At 37.6% G+C, this 23,313-nt stretch overlaps 2 protein-coding genes across 2 annotated transcripts; both read right to left on the reverse strand.

Annotated features, from left to right (window-relative positions):
- Positions 1 to 1,133: 1,133 nt before the first annotated feature.
- On the reverse strand, positions 1,134 to 16,843 carry LOC127094094 (uncharacterized). The gene is made up of 2 exons (XM_051032963.1): positions 14,423 to 16,843; positions 1,134 to 1,139 (listed from the first exon to the last, which is right to left on the reverse strand). The coding sequence occupies exons 1-2, from the start codon at positions 16,841 to 16,843 to the stop codon at positions 1,134 to 1,136; spliced, it is 2,427 nt and encodes an 808-aa protein (XP_050888920.1).
- Positions 16,844 to 18,106: 1,263 nt separating this feature from the next.
- On the reverse strand, positions 18,107 to 22,021 carry LOC127091751 (uncharacterized). Its single transcript, XM_051030447.1, has 2 exons — positions 21,792 to 22,021; positions 18,107 to 19,564 (listed from the first exon to the last, which is right to left on the reverse strand). The coding sequence occupies exon 2, from the start codon at positions 19,557 to 19,559 to the stop codon at positions 18,297 to 18,299; it is 1,263 nt and encodes a 420-aa protein (XP_050886404.1). The 5' UTR covers positions 19,560 to 19,564; positions 21,792 to 22,021; the 3' UTR covers positions 18,107 to 18,296.
- Between the last annotated feature and the right edge of the window lie 1,292 nt (positions 22,022 to 23,313).

Raw genomic sequence — 23,313 nt, forward strand, 5'->3', positions numbered from 1 at the left:
TTAATGCATGTTTAGGTAAATTTTAATTTTTAGAATTAATAGTCACTTTAATTGTCCGTTTAATCGACTCATATGGTTAGATGATGAATACTTTGTATGTCTAATTCCATTTGCCATGATCATATGATAGATCTTTGATTGTTTTCCATTGATTAATCCATTATCTTTCGAATCAATTTTAACCATTGTACATATTTGCATATTGTTGCGTCATTCTTATTCATTCTCATTCATGCTAATTCGTTTGTTGTTTTATGTCCACATGTTGACTTTGAGATGCAAGCTCACTCCTAGCTAGCCATGCTCCTAACCATTTCATTTTCATTCAATAGCTTTGTATTATTTGAAATACCATGCCACTTGTATGCCATAGGCATGGTACATAGTTAATAATTTGTAACTTGTATTTTCCTTTCATTCCATTTCCATTGTATTGTGTGGATCAATCCCCATATTGTGGGTCAAATGTCCCCCACCCTATAGTCATGTAATAGCTTAGATTTATTGCTTTCTAGCTAGTTTACCATACATGTTAATAACCAAAATAAAATACAAAATGATAAACAAAGCATTTCAAAAGAAACAAAAGGTATTTGATTCAACGTCAAGTTGCTTTTCCAAATAAAACTCACACCATTGCAACGCGAACACTCGATCCAATATCAAGTATTCTCCATCCATCTCATGATCCTTTATTCACATCTTCTCCATTCTCTTCTCAACCTTATTCTATCTCTCTCCTCCATTCTTCACTCATTATTTTAATAATAAATTCAAACGCTTGATCCAACGTCAAGTCCCTTTTCCAAAACCATTTTCATAATAAATTGGAATACAAATGGGGTGTACGTGTTTGTACACAACATTCAAGTAATTGGGTTGTCGGCCATACCTAGCCTGAGGACTCGACACTTGACTTTCCCCTTTAAAACATCTGATGATTCAAACAAGTTAGATCTAGGTGCTATGAGGAAGAAAAAGAATAGTTAGGACTTCATTGTTCTCTCAATTCCCAAGTACTTTGATCGTTGACCGTACTTAGTCAAGGGTCATATACTTGTCTCCCTCTAAGTTCCAATGACCGTACTTAGTCAAGGGTCATATACAAGCAAGTGAACAGTAGCACACGAACATCAATACTGTTCAGTAAAAACAACAAAACAAATACGTTATTTTTTAGCCGAACTACGAAGCTCTGACTTCCCTATTGCACGTATGGGGATACGTAGGCACGAGGACCCAAATCCTCGGCGAGCACATTAACTTAAAACTTATTTTCTACCCCATCTTATCATTTCATCTCATTCCCGATAGCAAGCAACATACAGATGAATAAACATCCATACGCATTTAATACAAGCAAGTGGTTCCCATGGAGTACCATGGATATGAGGGGTTCTAATACCTTCCCCTTGCATAACCGACTTCCGAATCCGTTCTTGGTTGCGAGACATTTTCTCTCATTTGGGGTTTTATCGCTATTTTCCCTTTCCTTTGGAATAAATAAAATTTGGTGGCAACTCTGTATTTTTCGCGGTGCTTCACATTGCCATCAGTAACGTTCCTTTGTATTTTCCGTACAACCATGTACCATCAATTTGTATAATTGGTTTACAGAAAGAAAAACCTATGATACATGGTTGATACGCCCAGAAGAGATGGTGAAATATTCTATTTCCAAAAGCACACGTACCATCTGGTGTATACGCGGGTAATGTTTCCAACTTGACAATTGTCTTGGGAGCATATTGTTTTTGAGCCAACAAGTATTTTGGAAGTTATTTGTAAGACTCCTCCCAGTTGCCAAACACTTTTTCAACAACCTTTGTCCTAGCTATCCATGCCTTCCTATATGATGGAGTGTACTCGTACTCTTCCCTAATATGTGAGATTATTGTACTCACCTTTAACGACGGATTATTGCCAATGACAGACAATATTTCATCGCATATTAGCTGAGAGCTTAATTTATGATGATCCTACATTGGGTTTGTCAACATGCATGTGTGATCTGGACCCATTGATCCAATCTCCCAAGATTCGCTCCTCTTCCGGTACGAAGCTGACAACCTAAAAAGGCAGTGCTCATTCGGACAATAAACTTTATACATCGATGCGTCAGTTTTATCAACTCTAAAATCAGCTGATAGTTGCATGTGGAATTTCTTAATGGCTTTTACACATTCCTCTTTTGTGCGAAATGTGTCTCCTTGTTTCAAAGATCCTTGCATCTGCATGTAAGGATTGTACCATACATCTGTTGAAGGTTCATCTGAACCCAAATTCAACCTTGTTATGTGTTGGGGTAGGTAGTATACATGACTTGCTGGTATTGGCTCTTCTTCCTCATCATCGTTCACCATTGAATCAACCATGATCTCGGCTTCTTCTTCTTCGTCATCTGGAACATTCACCTCAACTTGTTCGTCATTAGTCTCACAAAACACTTGTGAGTGATCAATGAACTGAGACACCTGTTGTTGATATGGTAATATATACAACTCTATATCGTTGTAACTGGATTGTTCGTGATTGACAAACATATGCTGAAGATCGTCATCATCTCGAATCTTCTTCTGATAAAATTTTACCTAGTTTTCTGCAAACCAAACCGGATTTTTATAGATGATTTGGCCCACATTACTACACTGCAGTTTCTTTTCTATTCTTTGTTTCAGATGTGAAAAATTTGATCGTCGATTTATTGTAAACTGAGTTACCTATATGTTTCAAAAACAAAAACCGAACAACTGATGATCAAATATTTCACCTTCGACATGGGCACTAATCATGTAGTAGTGTGGAAGACATTTTGTTCAAATATTAAAAATATAAATTTCTTTACTGGAATTTAATGCATTGCTAAGTTGTTCATCTGCACAACATAAATAGCGTTGCATTGATCACTTGGTCACTGTATGTACAGACTTAACCATGCATGCAGTAAAAAGAATCTAACATGCAGTGACAAGAATGACAAGAACACACATGCACCCAGGGAATCCAGGAATCTCTAAAGCAAGGAATTCATGTGCCCTAAGATTCCTAACAGGCGTCCATTCCCTAGGCGCCATAAAGTAACTTGGGCGCCCCTTCACAACAATTGAACCAAGGCGCCACTAGGAAGGGTGTCCCTTCCCACTGCCCTACACTAAGGCGCCAAGAGGAAGGGCGCCTCTTCCTTGCATGTGAAGAATCACATGCAGGCGCCAAGAGGAAGGGTGCCTCTTCCTTTGCATGTGGATTCTTCACATGTGACTAGAACAAAGGATTATTCACATGGTTTCTGCATTTTGTCATTCCATTGTCTTCTTTTGCCATTGCACACAACCAATCCCATTCTTCTTAGGTTGAAAACCTACTCACTCATTCATCTATAAATAGCCTCTCATATCAATAATATCAAATCATCTTCATCAATACTCAATTATATCCTTCTTTGTCACACTAATCCTCTACCACACTCAAGCTCTGCAAAATCAAATCATGTCTTTGTTGACTATGGGCGATGAACACAGAGGCACACTCGAGAATATCTCAGCATTTGTATGTTATCTCTCTCTTTTTACTTTTTCCATTTTTAGTTTTATACTTTTGTTATTTATGTTTTTCTTACTTCTTATAGAGTTGTCTTTGTTGATTATGTATTTCTTCTTCTTATTGCATTTTCTTACTTTGTTGTTATTAGGATCCGAAGCGTTTTAGATGCCGTGTACATGAATATGTACCCCGCAATCCTTTAATAGAACCATATATTAAAGGATGTGGATTTGGAAATCTACTCAACATTGTTTCATACTCGGTGGACTACAAGTTCATTCTGGCTTTGTTTGAGAGGTGGAGACCAGAGACCCACATATTTCACCTTCTGATTGGTGAGTGTACTGTCACACTTGAGGTGTCCGAAACATGCTATTGTAGTATATCTCAATCTATTTGACCATATTGGACATGACGATGTAATAATCCTACCAAACTATATTTTAATTTAAAAATACTTATCAAATTATTTTCTATCTAACTGTTTTGTATTGTTTTACAGTTTATTTGGAGGCTATATCTGGGTCTGGATCATGATGTGAACCATGACGATGCTGCAGTTTGGACAGCGAAGACACCGATTATCCGATTCACTACGGTGAAAATGCACCAGAGTGACCGGGTCAAACTGCAGTTCGACATGCTACAACAGATTCCAGAATCTCCCACGTGTTTGGGAAATTGGCATCAAAAAAGGGTTGATGCATAATGGGATTATTCTTACTGGAGTGACTTTGCAAAAGAGATGTGTCGTCAATGGAGGAATCAACGACAACATATCTTAAACGAACCGGTCATCCATGGTGCAAGACCAACTCAACAATATATGACATGGTTTAGGTCGGTAACAACTCAATAATTTGTATCTGAGTCGCGATATTTGATGGATCCATACCAACTTGCTTCGTCATCGTATGCCCCACAATAATTCCTCACTGTCGCGGCGGGATTTTTCACGAGATTAAGTATTGATTGAACTTAACCCGTTTGAAAAATATTTTAAATGCAAGAGTCGCCACCGTCTTTTATTTTATCCAAAAAGAGGAAGGGAAAAATAACGATAAATCCCTTTAAAGTTACGGGTTCGGGGGTTGGTTATGCAAAGGGAAGGTATTAGCACCCTCTACATCTATGGTACTCCACAGGAACCTTTTTGCTTATGTTTATGTGAATGCTTTGCTTTTTTCGCTTTGATCATTTGATTGGGGAGATGAGAAAAGAACTTGATTTTATTGTTTTTGGACTCGATAAAGTCGTAGACTTCATGCCTACGTATCTCCAAAGGCGCAATGGAGAAATCAGAATCCACGTAGTTCTCCCAAAAGAAAAGGGGAAAGTCTGTTTTGTTGATTTTAGATTGGCGTGTCTTGCCATCTCTTGCTCGACCTAGGCGGGAGGCTTCGAGACTGACACGTCCTTTTGAAAATGTTTTTAAACTGAAAAGCCAAAGCTGGTAAAAGATTTGAATGAGCCTAAACCCTGAAACAATACATAAATGGGCTCATTATAAGGAAGCCCAAGAGTAAGCTTGTGAGTGTGTGAAAAGGGTTTCTTAAACAGCGACCGTTGGAATCGCATCGGGTTTCTCTTTTTTGGATTTTTCGATTTTTTAACATAAAACGTGAACAATACGATTAAACACACAATACAGAACATAAAAAATGCGAGAAAGTAAATTATTACAACACAGTTAGCTATGAATAGTTAGTATTACGAATAGTTAGTGGAGTTAATCGAGCTGAAACTGAAACGAAACGGTTAGTAACAACATAAACAAATATAAAAAAACAATATAAACATTTACTTTAGACAAAATAAATATTTGATATAAATAAACATTTAATTAAAATAAACATTTAAACAAATAATTAATTTAACTAACATTTAAATAAAATATATATGCAAAATAATAATAAAAGATAAACAATATTTAGTAAACAAAAGTAATATATATATATATATATATATATATATATATATATATATATATATATATATATATATATATATATATATATATATATATATATATATATATATATTTATATTTTAGACAATAAATATATAGTAGACAAAAATAATATATATGTACATTTAGACAAATAATATATAATAGACAAAAATAATATATATATATATATATATATATATTTATTTAGATATATAATAGACAAAAATAATATATATATATATATATATATATATATATATATATATATATATATATATATATATTAGATAACTAATATATTAAAACACATGTCGGCAAACCGGAACTTTGCCGATTTCAGAGATAAGTGAAGAATATTACCTTGTGTGAAGAGGATGAACTTCTGATCGTCCAAATGATCGACCGAAAGCTGGAAACCGTCACCGACGCAGTGCTGGCTGCCTTCGTGAGTACCTGACTTCAACGTCGCTTTTGATCGGTGAAACGACGCCGGAATGAAATGAACCTTGGATATTTGTGACCTGGACTCAACGAACTTCAAAGATATGAAATCGGTTTTGTGTTTTGGTGAATAATCGGGACGATTTTGGGTTACCGAAAATGAAGAACCAGTGAAATACGGTAATGCTTTTGGAAAAATATTTCTTTTCAATTCTCTGTTTCTCTCACCACACGTTTTTTCCTTACTGATCCACCTTTTTCTTTTCTTTTTCTTACTAACCACATCTATATATATATATATATATATATATATATATATATATATATATATATATATATATATATATATATATATATATATATATATATATATATATATATATATATATATATATATATTTAGATTACTTAAACAATAAGAAACCTAAAAAATATCTAACATAAATTAATAATATATATTTAGATTACTTAAACAATAAGAAACCTAAAAAATATCTAACATAAATTAATAATATATATTTAGATTACTTAAACAATAAGAAACCTAAAAAAATATCTAACCTAAATTAATAATATATATTTAGATTACTTAAACAATAAGAAACCTAAAAAATATCTAACATAAATTAATAATATAATTTATATATTATATAATAATAATAATAATAAACTAATATAATATTAATCCTAATTAAATAAACTAATTAACAACTAAACACAATTAATATTAAGCATAAATAATATTAAACGGCACACGATTAAAATACGATAAAATCGAGCGACACGAACGCGATAAAAACGATGACAATTTGCACAGCAAAACAGACAAATTGATAAAACCAATAAACCAGTAAACCGGTAAACCAGTAAAATCAACAACACGACTCAAACAGACTCGATTAAATCACACGGCACAACACGTAATTAAATAAACAACCCTAGGCAATAATAAAATCAACACGACATCACGAAAAACGCTGACAAACACAATCACAAATAATCGGACAATACGAAAACTCTAATATATTCGAAATACAGTCAAAATACCGACAAACAAACAATTAAAAAAAACGCACAAAACCTAATCGAAGCGATGCCACGCACAAAAGAGATAAGCGAGATAAATACGAGGCAACGATATCGGCCAGGTTTTGCTAAAACAACGAAATACAACACGGTAAGCAACGAAAACACACAAAACCTAATCAAACCAGTTGTCACGCGAAGTTTAAGAAATTGAGATGAATACGAGACAACGAGATTAATCAAGATGTGGTCAACAAAGCCAAAGTCAAATTTTGGGGTGCGACAGATGCCCCTATTTAATTAACTTAGGCCAGATAGCCGGAGGCTATCGAATGGCGTAAGGTAATTAAATATGACAAACGCCACAAAATTTGACCGCAAATGCATGTATGCATGATGCAAAAGATAGACAGACACAGAGACACAGGAGTGCAAACTCTACTGGGGAAGGACATACACCGACTCAATGCATGAAGGTAAACACTGAGAATACTCAGCTGGGGAAGATTCACTACCTATTCATAGATGGAAAATAGGAGGAAAAGAGATATCGACTCAATGCTGACGATACATCACTATCTCATAGATGAAAGTGGGAAAAGATCAATATAACAAAAGTACTGATGTGACAGTACATTACCAACTCAAAGATGGAGGTAACAGAAAAGATGAATACCAACTCAAGGATGAAGGTATAACAAGGGCATAATAAGAATCGAACTGCGTTAACTCATGGTTGACAGCTCACTACCCACTCATTGATGAGGTAAACAGGACATGCCAACTCAAAGTTGAAGGCAAGCTTCAAAAGATTGATAATAACACTGCTAGGGAAATCAAATTCCAACTCATTGATGATGGTGTAGATGAAGAATCAGATCTAAGGATCATTGTGCAGACTTACAGTTGAATGCACACTACCAACTCATTGATGAGGTAGACAGAGAAATGCCGACTCAAAGTTAAAGGCAACCAACGATTCATTGACAAAGGTGTTTAAAAGAATTTAGAACATATTCTCTTGGAGATGTTTATCATCACCGACTCAAAGATGACGGTGGAAGGACAAAATGTACCTAACTCATAGATGAAGGTACTCCATCAACTCAAAGATGAAGATGGAATCAGAAGTTATCTGTGCAGACTCAAAGATGAAAGCACACTATCAGTTCAACAAGGATCAAACATACCCTACTCATAGATGAAGGTACTCCATCAACTCAAAGACGAAGATGGAATCACAGGAAAATGTGCGAACTCAAAGATGAATGCATATTACCAGCTCAAAGTTGCAGGTACTTCACCAACTCAAAAACGAAGGTGGAATCAAAAGGAATCTGTGCTAAACTCAAAGACGAAAGCACGCTACCAGCTCAAAGTTGCAGGTAGAACCATGGAACTTTCTGTGAGGATGTTATCAACTCATAGATGGAGATAGTAATTAATTTATCCAAGGGATAACAAAGGTTACCACTCATGGATGTAGGTAACTCAAGTTTGTAACGGGTACCAACTCAAAGATGAAGGCATAAAGGACTTGGACACAATATCTGTCATGTCTGTTTTACTGAATGAGAGTCACAAAGACTATATTGTTGCCTTCTTTTACTGGCAATTTTTGAGCTTTATCTGGAGACACGAGGTTCAAACTAGGATAGAACTAGAATGAAACGGTCAAACAAGACTTCAACTGAAGAGGAATGAACTCATCAGGATTTACAACTGAAACAACCATCTTCCACGAGGCATAGATCTCTGTGGGGAACATGACCAATAAAAGGTATTTTGCTGCTTATGAGGATACTCTATATGGAGAGATTGACTCAACCCACAATATAAACAAGGAAACAAGGTGCATATGAATGCAAGCATGATATGTCATAGATATGCATGAATATTTAGTAATGAATGCATGATGGACAGACAAAACTAGGAATAACTAAAAATGTTAACAGCTGCATAAGGACTTGTTGGAGATTTGCACTGAGACTCGCTAGGGAGTAGTACAAAGACTTGCTGGGGAATTGGTACAAGAGCACCATATCCAGGTTTCTTTAAAAGTCTGTCTCTGCTGAGGATTCCGTAGAAGAATGGAGATGCCTTCTACTTCAAAAATGCAGGAGATTCCCGGTGGTTCTTGAATTTGTGAGGTATATGAGGATTGGACCTTTCTGAGGACTCCGCTGGGGATACAAGGTGTTATCCTCTGGAAATAAGATGATATTGTAAGAGAAGTCCTGCAATTCTTGAATTTGCTGATAATGCAGAAGGGATTATTCTTCTGGAAGACTCCGCTGGGGATAAAGTCCGCTGGGGATAGGTGGTATCTTTCCAGGGAATAAGAATATAGGGGAAATCTATCCTTGATTTTTTTGCTTTAATTATCATGGAGACTTTCTGTATCTGAAGACTCTGCAGGGGATTATGGTGTCTGATATCTGGTTACGAGATCTTTCCTCTAGGAGACTCTGCCGGGGAACAGTGATGTCTGACCTTTGAATATAAATGAGAATTCAGGAGAAATCCTGCAATTCTTGAATTTGCTTAAAATGCATAACACACTCTTCTTTTACTACAAAACATTACTGAGGAGGAGACATATCCTTCTATTGAATGGACAGAGAACAACAGGAGATTCCCTGTAGTTTCTGAATATCAACTTTCTTCACTCGCTGAGGGATGGAGACCTCTGTATTACTCCTGCTTAGGGAAATCAAATCTTCCTTCTCATCCTCTGCTGGGGACATTGCTGATCCCTCCTTAATAAATTACTGGGGAAATACCTGTAGTAATCCCATAGGCCAAATCTGTAACTTAAAACCTGGATCAAAGTCTTCATGATCAATTAACCGGGGAGTCTTCATGATCAATTAACTGGGGAGTCTTCATGATCAATTAACTGGGGAGTCTTCATGCCCCAAGTGAAGGGAATAAACTTCTTGAAATATTTCTTGCATGATCTCTTGAGGAAAACTAGGAAGCATAGCTGGGGATATCCAGAATCACAACCTCTGCTGGAGAAATATTACTTCCAAGACACCTGTGGAGATTTTTTCATCATATACATATAAGGATAGTAACATGAACATGTCTAGTTGGAATCACATGATTTCAGAATTACTGGGACCACATGTCTCAATCCTTTTATTGATGTCCACAAATTAAAATAAATAATCTTTATATTTTTCAAAAACTGTTTTTAATTCAAAACTTTTGTTTCAAAACATATCTGTCAAAGTAAAAGAACTTTCGTAAATTGAAATGAAAATTAAGAGTGCCAAGAAATATAGAAAGGCTCAAATTGATTTGATAGGATGGTAATCAGCCAACAGCGTGATTCCATAGATCTTTACAAATTGGAAAATGGTAATTTCGTGGAAAAAGGGTACGTTGAACTACAATGACATCATTCTCTCTTCCACTTTTGACCTGTATTGCAGCCTTGAGAAAGTTGGAGAACTGTTGAAAATATTCTGATACTTCAATGATCTTATCTCTGTTATGCAGTTACTTGCCTGAAATCCCTAACTTTTGCCTAGATTGCCCTTTCGGGTTTTCAATCTACCGGGATAATATTCTCTTTGTTTTTTTATGTCTCTAATTTCTGCTTAGACCGCCCTTTCAGGTTTTCAGTCCACCGAGACGCTCATTTTTGCCTAAGTCGCCCTTTCGGGTTTTCAACTTAGCGAGCTGTTCTTTTCATTTTTTAGGCGAAGTATTTCTTGACTGCATCTGTATTCACGGGCCGTGGAAGCTCTTCACCATCCATGTTTGTAAGAATTAAAGCACCGCCTGAGAAGGCTTTCTTGACAACATAGGGTCCTTCATAGTTAGGAGTCCACTTGCCCCTAGAACCATTGTGAAATAGTATCATCTTCTTGAGCACAAGGTCACCCTCTTTGAATTCTCTCGGCTTAACCTTCCTATCAAATGCCTGCTTCATTCTCTTTTGATATAACTGTCCATGGCACAAGGCAGTCATTCTTTTTTCTTCAATCAAATTCAACTGATTGTATCTGCTTTGACACCATTCAGCCTCTGACAACTGAGTTTCCATTAGTATCCTCATTGATGGAATTTCAACCTCTATCGGTAACACAGCTTCCATACCGTATACAAGTGAAAATGGGGTTGCCCCAGTTGAAGTACGGACTGATGTTCTATATCCGTGTAGTGCAAAAGGCAGCATTTCATGCCAATCTTTGTAGGTAACAACCATCTTTTGAATGATCTTCTTGATATTCTTATTTGCAGCTTCAACTGCCCCATTCATCTTGTGACGGTAAGGAGAAGAGTTGTGATGCTCGATCCTGAAACTTTCACATAATTCATCCATCATTTTGTTGTTCAGATTGGAGCCATTGTCAGTGATGATCTTGTTTGGAATGCCGTATCGGCAAATGAGATTATTTTTGATGAATCTGACCACCACTTGCTTTGTCACCTTTGCATACGAAGCTGCTTCCACCCATTTGGTGAAGTAATCAATTGCCACGAGAATGAAACGGTGTCCGTTGGAAGCTTTGGGTTCAATCATACCGATCATGTCAATGCCCCACATTGAGAATGGCCAGGGAGCAGAAATCACATTCAAAAAGGTTGGTGGTACATGAACCTTATCAGCGTAGATCTGACATTTGTGACACTTCTTTACAAATTTGCAGCAATCTGATTCCATGGTCAACCAGTAGTAACCAGCTCTCAACATCTTTCTTGACATAGAGTGGTCGTTTGCATGAGTACCAAAGGACCCTTCGTGAACTTCTTTCATCAACATTTCTGCTTCCTTTTTGTCAACACATCTGAGTAAGACCATGTCATAATTCCTCTTATAGAGCATATTCTGATTAAGGAAGAAACTGCCTGACAATCTTCTCAAAGTCTTTTTATCTTTTTCTGTTGCTCCAAGAGGATACTCCTGAGTCTGAAGGAAATGCTTGATATCGTGGTACCATGGTTTATCATCAAAACTGGCCTCAGCTGTAAACACATGTGCTGGTCTATCAAGTCGCTTGATCACAATTCTGGGTACCTCGTTTGGAAAACCCACTTGATACATTGAAGACAACGTAGCTAGAGCATCCGCCATATGATTCTCATCCCGAGGAATGTGATGCAATTCAACCTTGGTGAAGAAAGTCAACAATCTTCTTGCATAGTCTTTGTATGGGATCAAGCCAGGGTGGCGTGTTTCCCATTCTCCTTTGATCTGATTGATAACTAATGCTGAGTCACCATAAACAGTAAGATTTTTGATGCGGAGGTCAATGGCTTCTTCAAGACCCATGATACAGGCTTCATATTCAGCAATGTTGTTTGTACATTCAAAGCAAATTCTTGCCGTGAAAGGAATATGAGAACCTTCTGGAGTGATAATGACTGCACCTACTCCATGTCCATAAACGTTGGAAGCTCCATCAAATACTAAACCCCATTGAGAATCTGGTTCAGGTCCTTCTTCAGGAAGTGGCTCTTTACAATCTCTGGATTTTAGGAACATGACATCTTCATCAGGAAACTCATCCTCATTATCATCGTGATCTTCAACGGGTTGGTGAGCAAGGTACTCAGCCAACATACTGCTCTTGATAGCTTTCTGGGTATGATACTCAATGTCGTATTCTGATAACAGCATCTGCCATCTTGCAATCTTACCAGTGAGTGCAGGCTTCTCAAAAATGTACTTGATTGGATCCATTTTGGATATCAACCAAGTGGTGTGACTTAACATATACTGCCTCAATCTCTTAGCAGCCCAAGCCAATGCACAACATGTCTTCTCGAGTAAGGAGTATCGTGATTCACAGTCAGTAAATTTCTTGCTTAAGTAGTAAATGGCATGCTCTTTCTTTCCAGTTTCGTCTTGTTGACCCAGAATACAGCCCATAGAATTCTCAAGCACTGTCAAATACATAACCAACGGTCTTCCAGCAACAGGTGGTAACAAGATAGGAGGCTCCATGAGGTACTCTTTGATACTGTCAAATGCTTTCTGACAATCCTCTGTCCAAACACAATTCTGACTCTTTCTCAGCAATTTGAAGATAGGTTCGCAAGTGGCAGTCATGTGAGAAATAAACCGGGATATGTAATTCAATCGTCCTAGAAAACCTCTCACTTGCCTTTCTGTTTTTGGTGCGGGCATCTCTTGGATAGCTTTTACTTTATCTGGATCAACTTCAATGCCTTTTTGGCTGACAATGAAGCCCAAGAGTTTACCTGACCTGACGCCAAATGTGCATTTGTTCGGATTAAGGCGAAGACGGAACTTCCTCAATCGTTGAAACAGCTTCAATAGATCTACTAAGTGACCTTCTTCTGAACGAGACTTCGCGATCATGTCATCCACATAAACCTCAACCTCTTTGTGCATCATGTCGTGAAAGAGCATTGTCATGGCTCACTGGTAAGTAGCACCTGCGTTCTTCAACCCAAACGGCATCACTTGATAACAGAATGTTCCCCATGGTGTTATGAATGTAGTTTTTTCCATGTCTTCGGGAGCAATTTTGATCTGGTTATACCCGGAGAATCCGTCCATGAAGGAGAATATGTCAAACTTTGCTGTATTGTCTACCAACATGTCAATGTGAGGCAGGGGGAAATCATCCTTTGGGCTTGCTCTATTTAAGTCACGATAGTCGACACACATTCGTACCTTCCCGTCCTTCTTAGGAACTGGCACAATATTTGCTATCCACTCTGGATACACTGAAGTGGCAAGAAAACCAGCATCTATTTGCTTCAGAACTTCTTCCTTAATTTTGACGGCCGTATCTGGATGTGTTCTTCTTAATTTCGGTTTGACCGGTGGACATTCTGGCTTCAAAGGTAGCTTGTGCTCTACGATGTCAGTGTCGACACCAGGCATATCTTGATAAGACCAAGCAAACACATCTACATACTCTTTCAACAGGCTGATCAATTGCTCCTTGACCTGTGGGGATAACAATGCTCCAATTTTGACTTCTTTCACATTTTCTTCCGAACCCAAGTTGACTGTTTCCAAAGGCTCCTTGTATGGCTGAATAGTGTCTTCTTCATTTTCAAGCTGGCGGGCGACCTCTTCTGGAATCTCATCCCACTCTTCCTCTTCAGCTTCGAATACAAAATGTTCAAAGTTGGGAGAGGGCATGATGTCATTGTGTTCAACGGGTTTAAGTAACCTGTACAAACAATTGTTTTTAGAGGACTGACCATGACATGCAAAAATGTGTTCTTTTTAAGGTTTTTTTGTGTTACCATTTTCCGAAAAAGCTGAAAAGATAAAAGGACACAAGTGTATAGGAACACAAAAGATCTTTTTCATGGATAGTACGTTTTTGACAAAAGTGCCCATTTTACAAAATTAATGTTGCGCGCTTTGGGCTAAAGCGGAAGATTTTTGAAAACTGAAAAGCTTAATTACTTTGATATGTGGACACAATGTGGGATGTCAACTGCGGTCCAGTTCTTCATAACTACTCCTGGTGTCACAAATCTGGGGCCTTCGTCTTCTGTCTTTTTCTCAAAAGTATCCTCTTCAACTGCTACCATGTTGATAAACCCACCGCTGTGAAAGATATCTTTGAAAGGTCGCACCACTGAAGTCTGCACTTGTTTTCCATCAACAAAGCCTAATCCTGCATGGTTAACGTTTTCTGGCAACTCTATCACCTTGCCCCACATTTCTGTAGGACCTGTCTTGACAATCTGCTGGGCGTCTTTGAATGACGCGATTGAACCTTCACTTTTCTTGTAATCATCGATGGTCAGGGCCTGAAATGGAGTTTGAACAGCCGTCTCGTCTACTTCTATCACACTAAACGATGAAAGGTGGCTAATCAGCATAGCCTGCTTCCCATTAACCGTCACTATTTGCCCATTCTTGACAAACTTCAACTTTTGGTGTAACGTGGATGTAATGGCACCCGCCTCATGAATCCATGGGCGTCCGAGCAGACAGCTATAAGCTGGCACTATGTCCATAACCTGGAAAGTGATCTGGAATACGTGTGGTCCAATACCAATAGGCAAATCAACTTCTCCAATGACTGTTTTTCTTGATCCATCGAACGCTTTCACAATAATTCCACTGTGCCGCATTTGCCCCCCTTTATACTTTAGCTTCAACAAGGTAGACTTGGGCATGACATTCAGAGATGAACCAGTGTCAATTAGGATATTAGACAAAGAATCCCCTTGACAATTGGCTGAGATATGGAGAGCGAAGTTGTGATTCTTTCCTTCTTCTGGCAGTTCTTCATCACAAAAGCCTAAGCCATTGCACGAAGTGATGCTGCCTACAACATTGTTGAACTGCTCTGCTGTTATATCCTGTTCTACAAAGGCTTGATCAAGCACCTTCAGTAGTGCTTCTCTGTGGACAGCTGAGTTCAATAATAAGGACAGGATCGAGATTTTTGACGGTGTCTGTAGCAACTGATCTACCACTTTGTAGTCACTGAGCTTGATAATTCTGAGTAGTTCATCTGTTTCTTTGTCAAGGGTTGAATTGCTTGTTTTCCCTTCTGCTTCTCTTGTCACTGGTACCACGACTACTGGATCTTTCTCAACATTTCTACTTGGGATAAACGGCGGAGCGAACACGCGGCCACTGCGCGTCATTCGGCTATTTGCTGCGATATTGGTAACTGAGGCTAAGGTTTTAATCTCGACCTCTTTACCGTTCTCAATAATAGTTGCTGCATAGCGGTAGGGGACCGCTTTATCTGAAGTGTAAGGCATTGGGCCCGGAGGGCAAATCACCACTGGCTCCCTCGGATGATAAGCTATCTCTACTTTCTCTGGAATGTTGAAGCAAGGAATGATGACATTCCCCTCTTGTTCTTGTGATTCTGGAGAACTCACTTGTCTAGAAATCTGAATCAAACCCTGATCAAGGACGCCTTGCAAATCATCTTGAATCTTTCTACAACCTCTTGAATTGACTGAACATGTACCACAGATCTGGTGGTCATGTTGGAATAGACCATGAGCACATAAAACAGAATGAATTTCAACCAAAGATTGCCGAATCTCCTCTATCTTTGTAACACGTTGTTCATTGAGACAAACTTCTATATTGTTCACTGATGAAGGACCATGACTTGGCATTGGATTGTCCTTCACATTGGGACCCATGTTCTTGAAGGTCAGGATACCTGCTCTTGTCAACTTCTGTACTTCCAACTTTAAAGCAAAACAGTTGTCTAAGTCATGACCTGGAGCATTCTGATGAAAGGGACAAGATACCTCTGGCTTGTACCACCAAGGTAGCACTTCTGGTACAGGAGGTCGTGGTCGTGGTTGCACAAGGTTTTTAGCGATCAAAGCTGGATACAATTCTGCATATGACATCGGAATTGGATCAAAATTGGTTCTTTTTTGTTGCTGTGGTGGACGTTGTTGTAACTGATGTTGATGTTGTTGAGGTTGATGTTGTTGCTGATACTGAGTATTCTGTTGGAAGTGGTTGGTACGCTGCTGAGGGTATTGGACTTGAACTGGAGCGGAAGTGATTACTAGAGTCACGGCTGCTATATGTTGGTGTTGGGAATGGTAAGGATAATTGATCCTTCTTGGATGATTATAGGACACATCATTAGTTTCTTGTTCCTTCTTTTTCATAAAACCGCCGTACCTCTTTGCCCCGCTTGAAGATGAACTTCCTTCTCTAACTAGACGCCCTTCTCGAACTGCTTCCTCTAAACGGACTCCCATGTTTACCATGTCAGTAAAGTCTGTAGGAGCGCTTGCAATCATCCTCTCGTAGTAAAAAGTATCAAGAGTCTTTAAGAACACTTTAGTCATCTCCTTTTCTTCCATAGGTGGAACAACCTGTGCTGCAATTTTGCGCCACCTTTGCGCGTATTCACGGAATGTCTCCTTTTCTCTTTGTTGCATGGACCTCAACTGATCTCGGTCTGGCACATTATCAAGGTTGTATTTGTAATGTTTGATAAAGGCCTCGCCTAAATCGTTGAAAGTCTTGATCTGAGAACTGTCTAATCCCATATACCAGCGTAAAGCTGCACTGGTAAGGCTGTCTTGAAAATAATGAATGAGCATCCTTTGGTCGTTGGTGTACATTGACATCTTTCGCACGTACATAACCAAATGGGTCTGTGGACAAGGACTTCCTTTGTACTTTTCAAATTCTGGTAGTTTAAATTTTGCTGGCATCCTTACGTCTGGAACCAAACACATATCATTTACATCTCTGCCAAACAGTTCTTTCCCACGAAGAGCTTTTATCTCTTTTTGTAATTCCGCAAACTGATCCTGGAATTCATCCATTCTATCATTGAGACCAGGATCCTCACTTGGGGTAGGGCCGTGATAGACAAGTTCTCCTAGGTGAGGAGTATAGTGAACAACGGGAGGCACATTAGTGAAGACAGGAGCATTTGGTGGAACGAACTCTTGTTGATATCTATCTTGATTAATATCCCTGGGTATTTCCCAAGGACGGGATGCTGTGATGGTAACAGAAGTGACTGGGACAGCGTTGATTTCTGAAGTGATGACTGTAGTGACGGGTGCTGCTGTTGTCTGATTCTGAATTTGAGGTTGATTCTGTGCCGAAGTCTGTCCTGAATTATGAACTTGAGCCCTAGCCTGGGCTTCCTCTGCTTGTAGACGGGCGGTTAACATTTGGTTGCGCATCTCTACTGCCTGTGCTTGCGCCTGGATCTGTGCATCTTGTGCTTCGGCAACCTGAGCTTGTGATGTTTGAAGTTGAGCAGCTTGGGCTGCTTGGTTTGCTATCAATGTCTCGACCATAGCAGAAAGGCGGTCAACCTGAGCTTTCAATTCTCGGTTCTCGTTATCTGTTATCTCCATTCTTCTTTTGTAGTTGGCTCTTGTGTTGTAATTATGCGTCAGCTTGAAATGGATTTGCTGGCGGGAAGCAACTGTTAGAAGACTGGACCAAGACAGACAACCTGTATGCACGTGATGCATGGATATGCAAAAATGAATGATTTTCCAAGGAACTCTAAGTGAAGGAAAAGATAGAATTGCAAACATTTTTGATAACAAAACAAAATTTTTCATTTTAAGCATTTTTATCAAAATATACAAAGTTATCAACCCAAAATACAACCAAGAAAACCATTTAAGGACATGTGTCATCAGGACGAGCATAAGCAAGTAGGAGTTGTCCTTCAAGTCTCTCAATTCTTTCTTCATAGGCCTTCTGCATAAAAGCTTTCTCCTTCACCAAACTGTCTACAAGACCTTTCCATGCACCTGAGGACTGTGGAATCTGGGAGTAATCTGTTGTGCCTGAGGAAAATAAATCCTCTTGCACCCTTGGACGTTTACCTGCACGATCTTCTCCACTCTGCTCCTTTAACTATCTCTGAAGTTCTTCATTTTCCATTTCGAGCACCTGGGCCTTATCCTTCCAAGCGTCTCTCTCTTTCTCGACCCTCTCCAAGGTGGCTTGGAGTTCTTCTTTGTCATCTAGCGGAAGGTAGGGGGTCTTCAACGGAGCGGGTTTGATAGGATCATGATGTGGGTATGGCATTTTCAACTGTATAGCTCTGGCTCTGATCCACTGGAGGTACGGCTCATAGGAGGTACAATCTTTCTTACCCAATTCAAGTTTCCCTTTGCGACAAACACGATGCCAAGCTCTTACTACTCTCTCTTTCATGGTAGGGTCCTCCTCGTTATCCCTCAAGAAAATACCTTCTAAAAGAATGTTAGGAGGCTTGTCCTTCATAGGGTAACCGAGTTGTCTCCTAGCAAGTACTGGATTATAAGAAATGATTCCCTTTGTGCCCATGAGGGGCACATTGGGGAACTCCCCGCAACTATCAATGATCTTCACATCGTCTAAAACTCTACTATACCATGCAATATCTGACTGGGTAAGAGACATAATCCTCTGTGACCACTGAAGTCCTGACTTGCGATCCCAAAAAGTAGCTGACTTAGGAAGATGAGAGACAAACCATTTGTAGAGTAACGGTATACAGCAGACTATGGTTCCTCCTCCTTTCAAAGTACGGTAATGGATGGAATGATAGGTGTCTCCGAGCAAAGTTGGAACAGGATTACCACTTAGGAAGATGCGTATAGCATATGAATCCACAAAACCTTCAATATTAGGAAATAGTAACAAACCGTAGATCAACAAGGCGAACAGATGCTCCACAATAATATCACAACCTTGATTGGCAAAATAAGAAACCTTCCCCATTAAGAACTTGGCAGTGAAACCTGGAAGTCCTCCTTTGGTGGTGAAGTTATTCTTGAATTCTGACTTCTTCATGTACAACACTTTTGCAAGAGAACTGTGCTCGGGTAACTTTTCTGAACCAGAGAAAGGTACTGTATCAGCAACTGGGATGTGAAGCAATTGGGCATACTCTTCCAATGTAGGCATGAGTTGATAGTCTGGGAATGTGAAACAGTGATAGACTGGATCATAGAACTGTATTAATGTCTGCAATAACCCTTCTTCCATCCTAAGTGTCAATAAAGATATAAGTGCCCCATATCTGTCTCTGAAACCAATAGGATCTGCGATCGAAGAAACCAGTTTCTTTAGTTCATCTATCTTTGGATTGATGAGATTGTACTTTTTCACACTTCTCTGTCCAAAATCCATGTTTCCTGCAATATTTGCAATCTTCACTTTAAGTTCCTTGGAAAAAGGTTGAAATTATGGGAATGAATGCATGTCATGCATGAATGCAACAAACACAAACATGGTCAAACAATACAAGGCTCAAAGTTCATCACCAGCATGGAGTTTAGGACAACGCCCCAAGATAAGTTCTAAGGTTCACCTGCCAAACGGGTTCTAAAAGTTCCCAAGGTTATGGATCCTTCTTCGGATAATACCGGGTTAAGCAACTGCTCGCTTTCCAATATTATTCTCAAAAGAATCTCGCTTGAGTGTGATATCGCGTATCAACCAAACCAGACTTTTGGTCCGAAGTGGTCACCTTATCACATCCTAAGTAAGGCCAAGATGGGGTAAAGGTAAACTAAGGTCCTTGGCTTCACGGGCCCGTCGAAAGCAACAATGCCTCACAAATGACTTGTTTAGCACTATCACCCTCAAAGAGGCCTCCACCAAGCGGACAAAGGCTCAAGTCAACTCGGTAAGGATTGTCTCCTATCAAGTCAACCTGAATTATCATCCATCCTATCTCAAATGTGCCCCAAATCCGGGTATAGGATTTATCACAAGTATCCCCCAAAACCCAAAATAACAAACATTACAAACAATACAATTTAGCAAATATCCACAAAGCAAACATATAAACAAGCAAAGATAGGCTAAACCCTCAAATAAGTTTAATCATTGTGTCCCCAGCAGAGTCGCCATTGTGTCGCGGCGGGATTTTTCACGAGATTAAGTATTGATTGAACTTAACCCGTTTGAAAAATATTTTAAATGCAAGAGTCGCCACCGTCTTTTATTTTATCCAAAAAGAGGAAGGGAAAAATAACGATAAATCCCTTTAGAGTTACGGGTTCGGGGGTTGGTTATGCAAAGGGAAGGTATTAACACCCTCTACATCTGTGGTACTCCACAGGAACCTTTTTGCTTATGTTTATGTGAATGCTTTGCTTTTTTCGCTTTGATCGTTTGATTGGGGAGATGAGAAAAGAACTTGATTTTATTGTTTTTGGACTCGATAAAGTCGTAGACTTCATGCCTACGTATCTCCAAAGGCGCAATGGAGAAATCAGAATCCACGTAGTTCTCCCAAAAGAAAAGGGGAAAGTCTGTTTTGTTGATTTTAGATTGGCGTGTCTTGCCATATCTTGCTCGACCTAGGCGGGAGGCTTCGAGACTGACACGTCCTTTTGAAAATGTTTTTAAACTGAAAAGCCAAAGCTGGTAAAAGATTTGAATGAGCCTAAACCCTGAAACAATACATAAATGGGCTCATTATAAGGAAGCCCAAGAGTAAGCTTGTGAGTGTGTGAAAAGGGTTTCTTAAACAGCGACCGTTGGAATCGCATCGGGTTTCTCTTTTTTGGATTTTTCGATTTTTTAACATAAAACGTGAACAATACGATTAAACACACAATACAGAACATAAAAAATGCGAGAAAGTAAATTATTACAACACAGTTAGCTATGAATAGTTAGTATTACGAATAGTTAGTGGAGTTAATCGAGCTGAAACTGAAACGAAACGGTTAGTAACAACATAAACAAATATAAAAAAACAATATAAACATTTACTTTAGACAAAATAAATATTTGATATAAATAAACATTTAATTAAAATAAACATTTAAACAAATAATTAATTTAACTAACATTTAAATAAAACATATATGCAAAATAATAATAAAAGATAAACAATATTTAGTAAACAAAAGTAATATATATATATATATATATATATATATATATATATATATATATATATATATATATATATATATATATATATATATATATATATATATATATATATATATATATATATATATATATATATATATATATATATATATATATATATATATATATTTATATTTTAGACAATAAATATATAGTAGACAAAAATAATATATATGTACATTTAGACAAATAATATATAATAGACAAAAATAATATATATATATATATATATATATATATATATATATATATATATATATATATATATATATATATATATATATATATATATATATATATATATTTATTTATTTAGATATATAATAGACAAAAATAATATATATATATATATATATATATATATATATATATATATATATATATATATATATATTTAGATAACTAATATATTAAAACACATGTCGGCAAACCGGAACTTTGCCGATTTCAGAGATAAGTGAAGAATATTACCTTGTGTGAAGAGGATGAACTTCTGATCGTCCAAATGATCGACCGAAAGCTGGAAACCGTCATCGACGCAGTGCTGGCTGCCTTCGTGAGTACCTGACTTCAACGTCGCTTTTGATCGGTGAAACGACGCCGGAATGAAATGAACCTTGGATATTTGTGACCTGAACTCAACGAACTTCAAAGATATGAAATCGGTTTTGTGTTTCGGTGAATAATCGGGACGATTTTGGGTTACCGAAAATGAAGAACCAGTGAAATACGGTAATGCTTTTGGAAAAATATTTCTTTTCAATTCTCTGTTTCTCTCACCACACGTTTTTTCCTTACTGATCCACCTTTTTCTTTTCTTTTTCTTACTAACCACATCTATATATATATATATATATATTTAGATTACTTAAACAATAAGAATCCTAAAAAATATCTAACATAAATTAATAATATATATTTAGATTACTTAAACAATAAGAAACCTAAAAAATATCTAACATAAATTAATAATATATATTTAGATTACTTAAACAATAAGAAACCTAAAAAAATATCTAACCTAAATTAATAATATATATTTAGATTACTTAAACAATAAGAAACCTAAAAAATATCTAACATAAATTAATAACATAATTTATATATTATATAATAATAATAATAATAATAATAAACTAATATAATATTAATCCTAATTAAATAAACTAATTCACAACTAAACACAATTAATATTAAGCACAAATAATATTAAACGGCACACGATTAAAATACGATAAAATCGAGCGACACGAACGCGATAAAAACGATGACAATTTGCACAGCAAAACAGACAAATTGATAAAACCAATAAACCAGTAAACCGGTAAACCAGTAAAATCAACAACACGACTCAAACAGACTCGATTAAATCACACGGCACAACACGTAATTAAATAAACAACCCTAGGCAATAATAAAATCAACACGACATCACGAAAAACGCTGACAAACACAATCACAAATAATCGGACAATACGAAAACTCTAATATATTCGAAATACAGTCAAAATACCGACAAACAAACAATTAAAAAAAACGCACAAAAGAGATAAGTGAGATAAATACGAGGCAACGATATCGGCCAGGTTTTGCTAAAACAACGAAATACAACACGGTAAGCAACGAAAACACACAAAACCTAATCAAACCAGTTGTCACGCGAAGTTTAAGAAATTGAGATGAATACGAGACAACGAGATTAATCAAGATGTGGTCAACAAAGCCAAAGTCAAATTTTGGGGTGCGACACCCACCCAACGCCAATGTGAACCCACCCAAACCCAACAATCAACCACACAACATCAACCTACCACATACACACAACAACCAAACACCCAACCTCGCAACCCGTTCGTGCCATCCATCCAACAACCAACCATCCAATGTCGCAATCCATTCATACCACCCACCCAAACACAAAACCAAGAATCAAACCCTGCGACCACAACCGTCTATAGCCCAGATGATTCATATGGGTCACTTTATCGTAGCC

The sequence above is a fragment of the Lathyrus oleraceus genome, chromosome 6 (assembly GCF_024323335.1).
Source record: "Lathyrus oleraceus cultivar Zhongwan6 chromosome 6, CAAS_Psat_ZW6_1.0, whole genome shotgun sequence".
Taxonomy (NCBI): domain Eukaryota; kingdom Viridiplantae; phylum Streptophyta; class Magnoliopsida; order Fabales; family Fabaceae; genus Lathyrus; species Lathyrus oleraceus.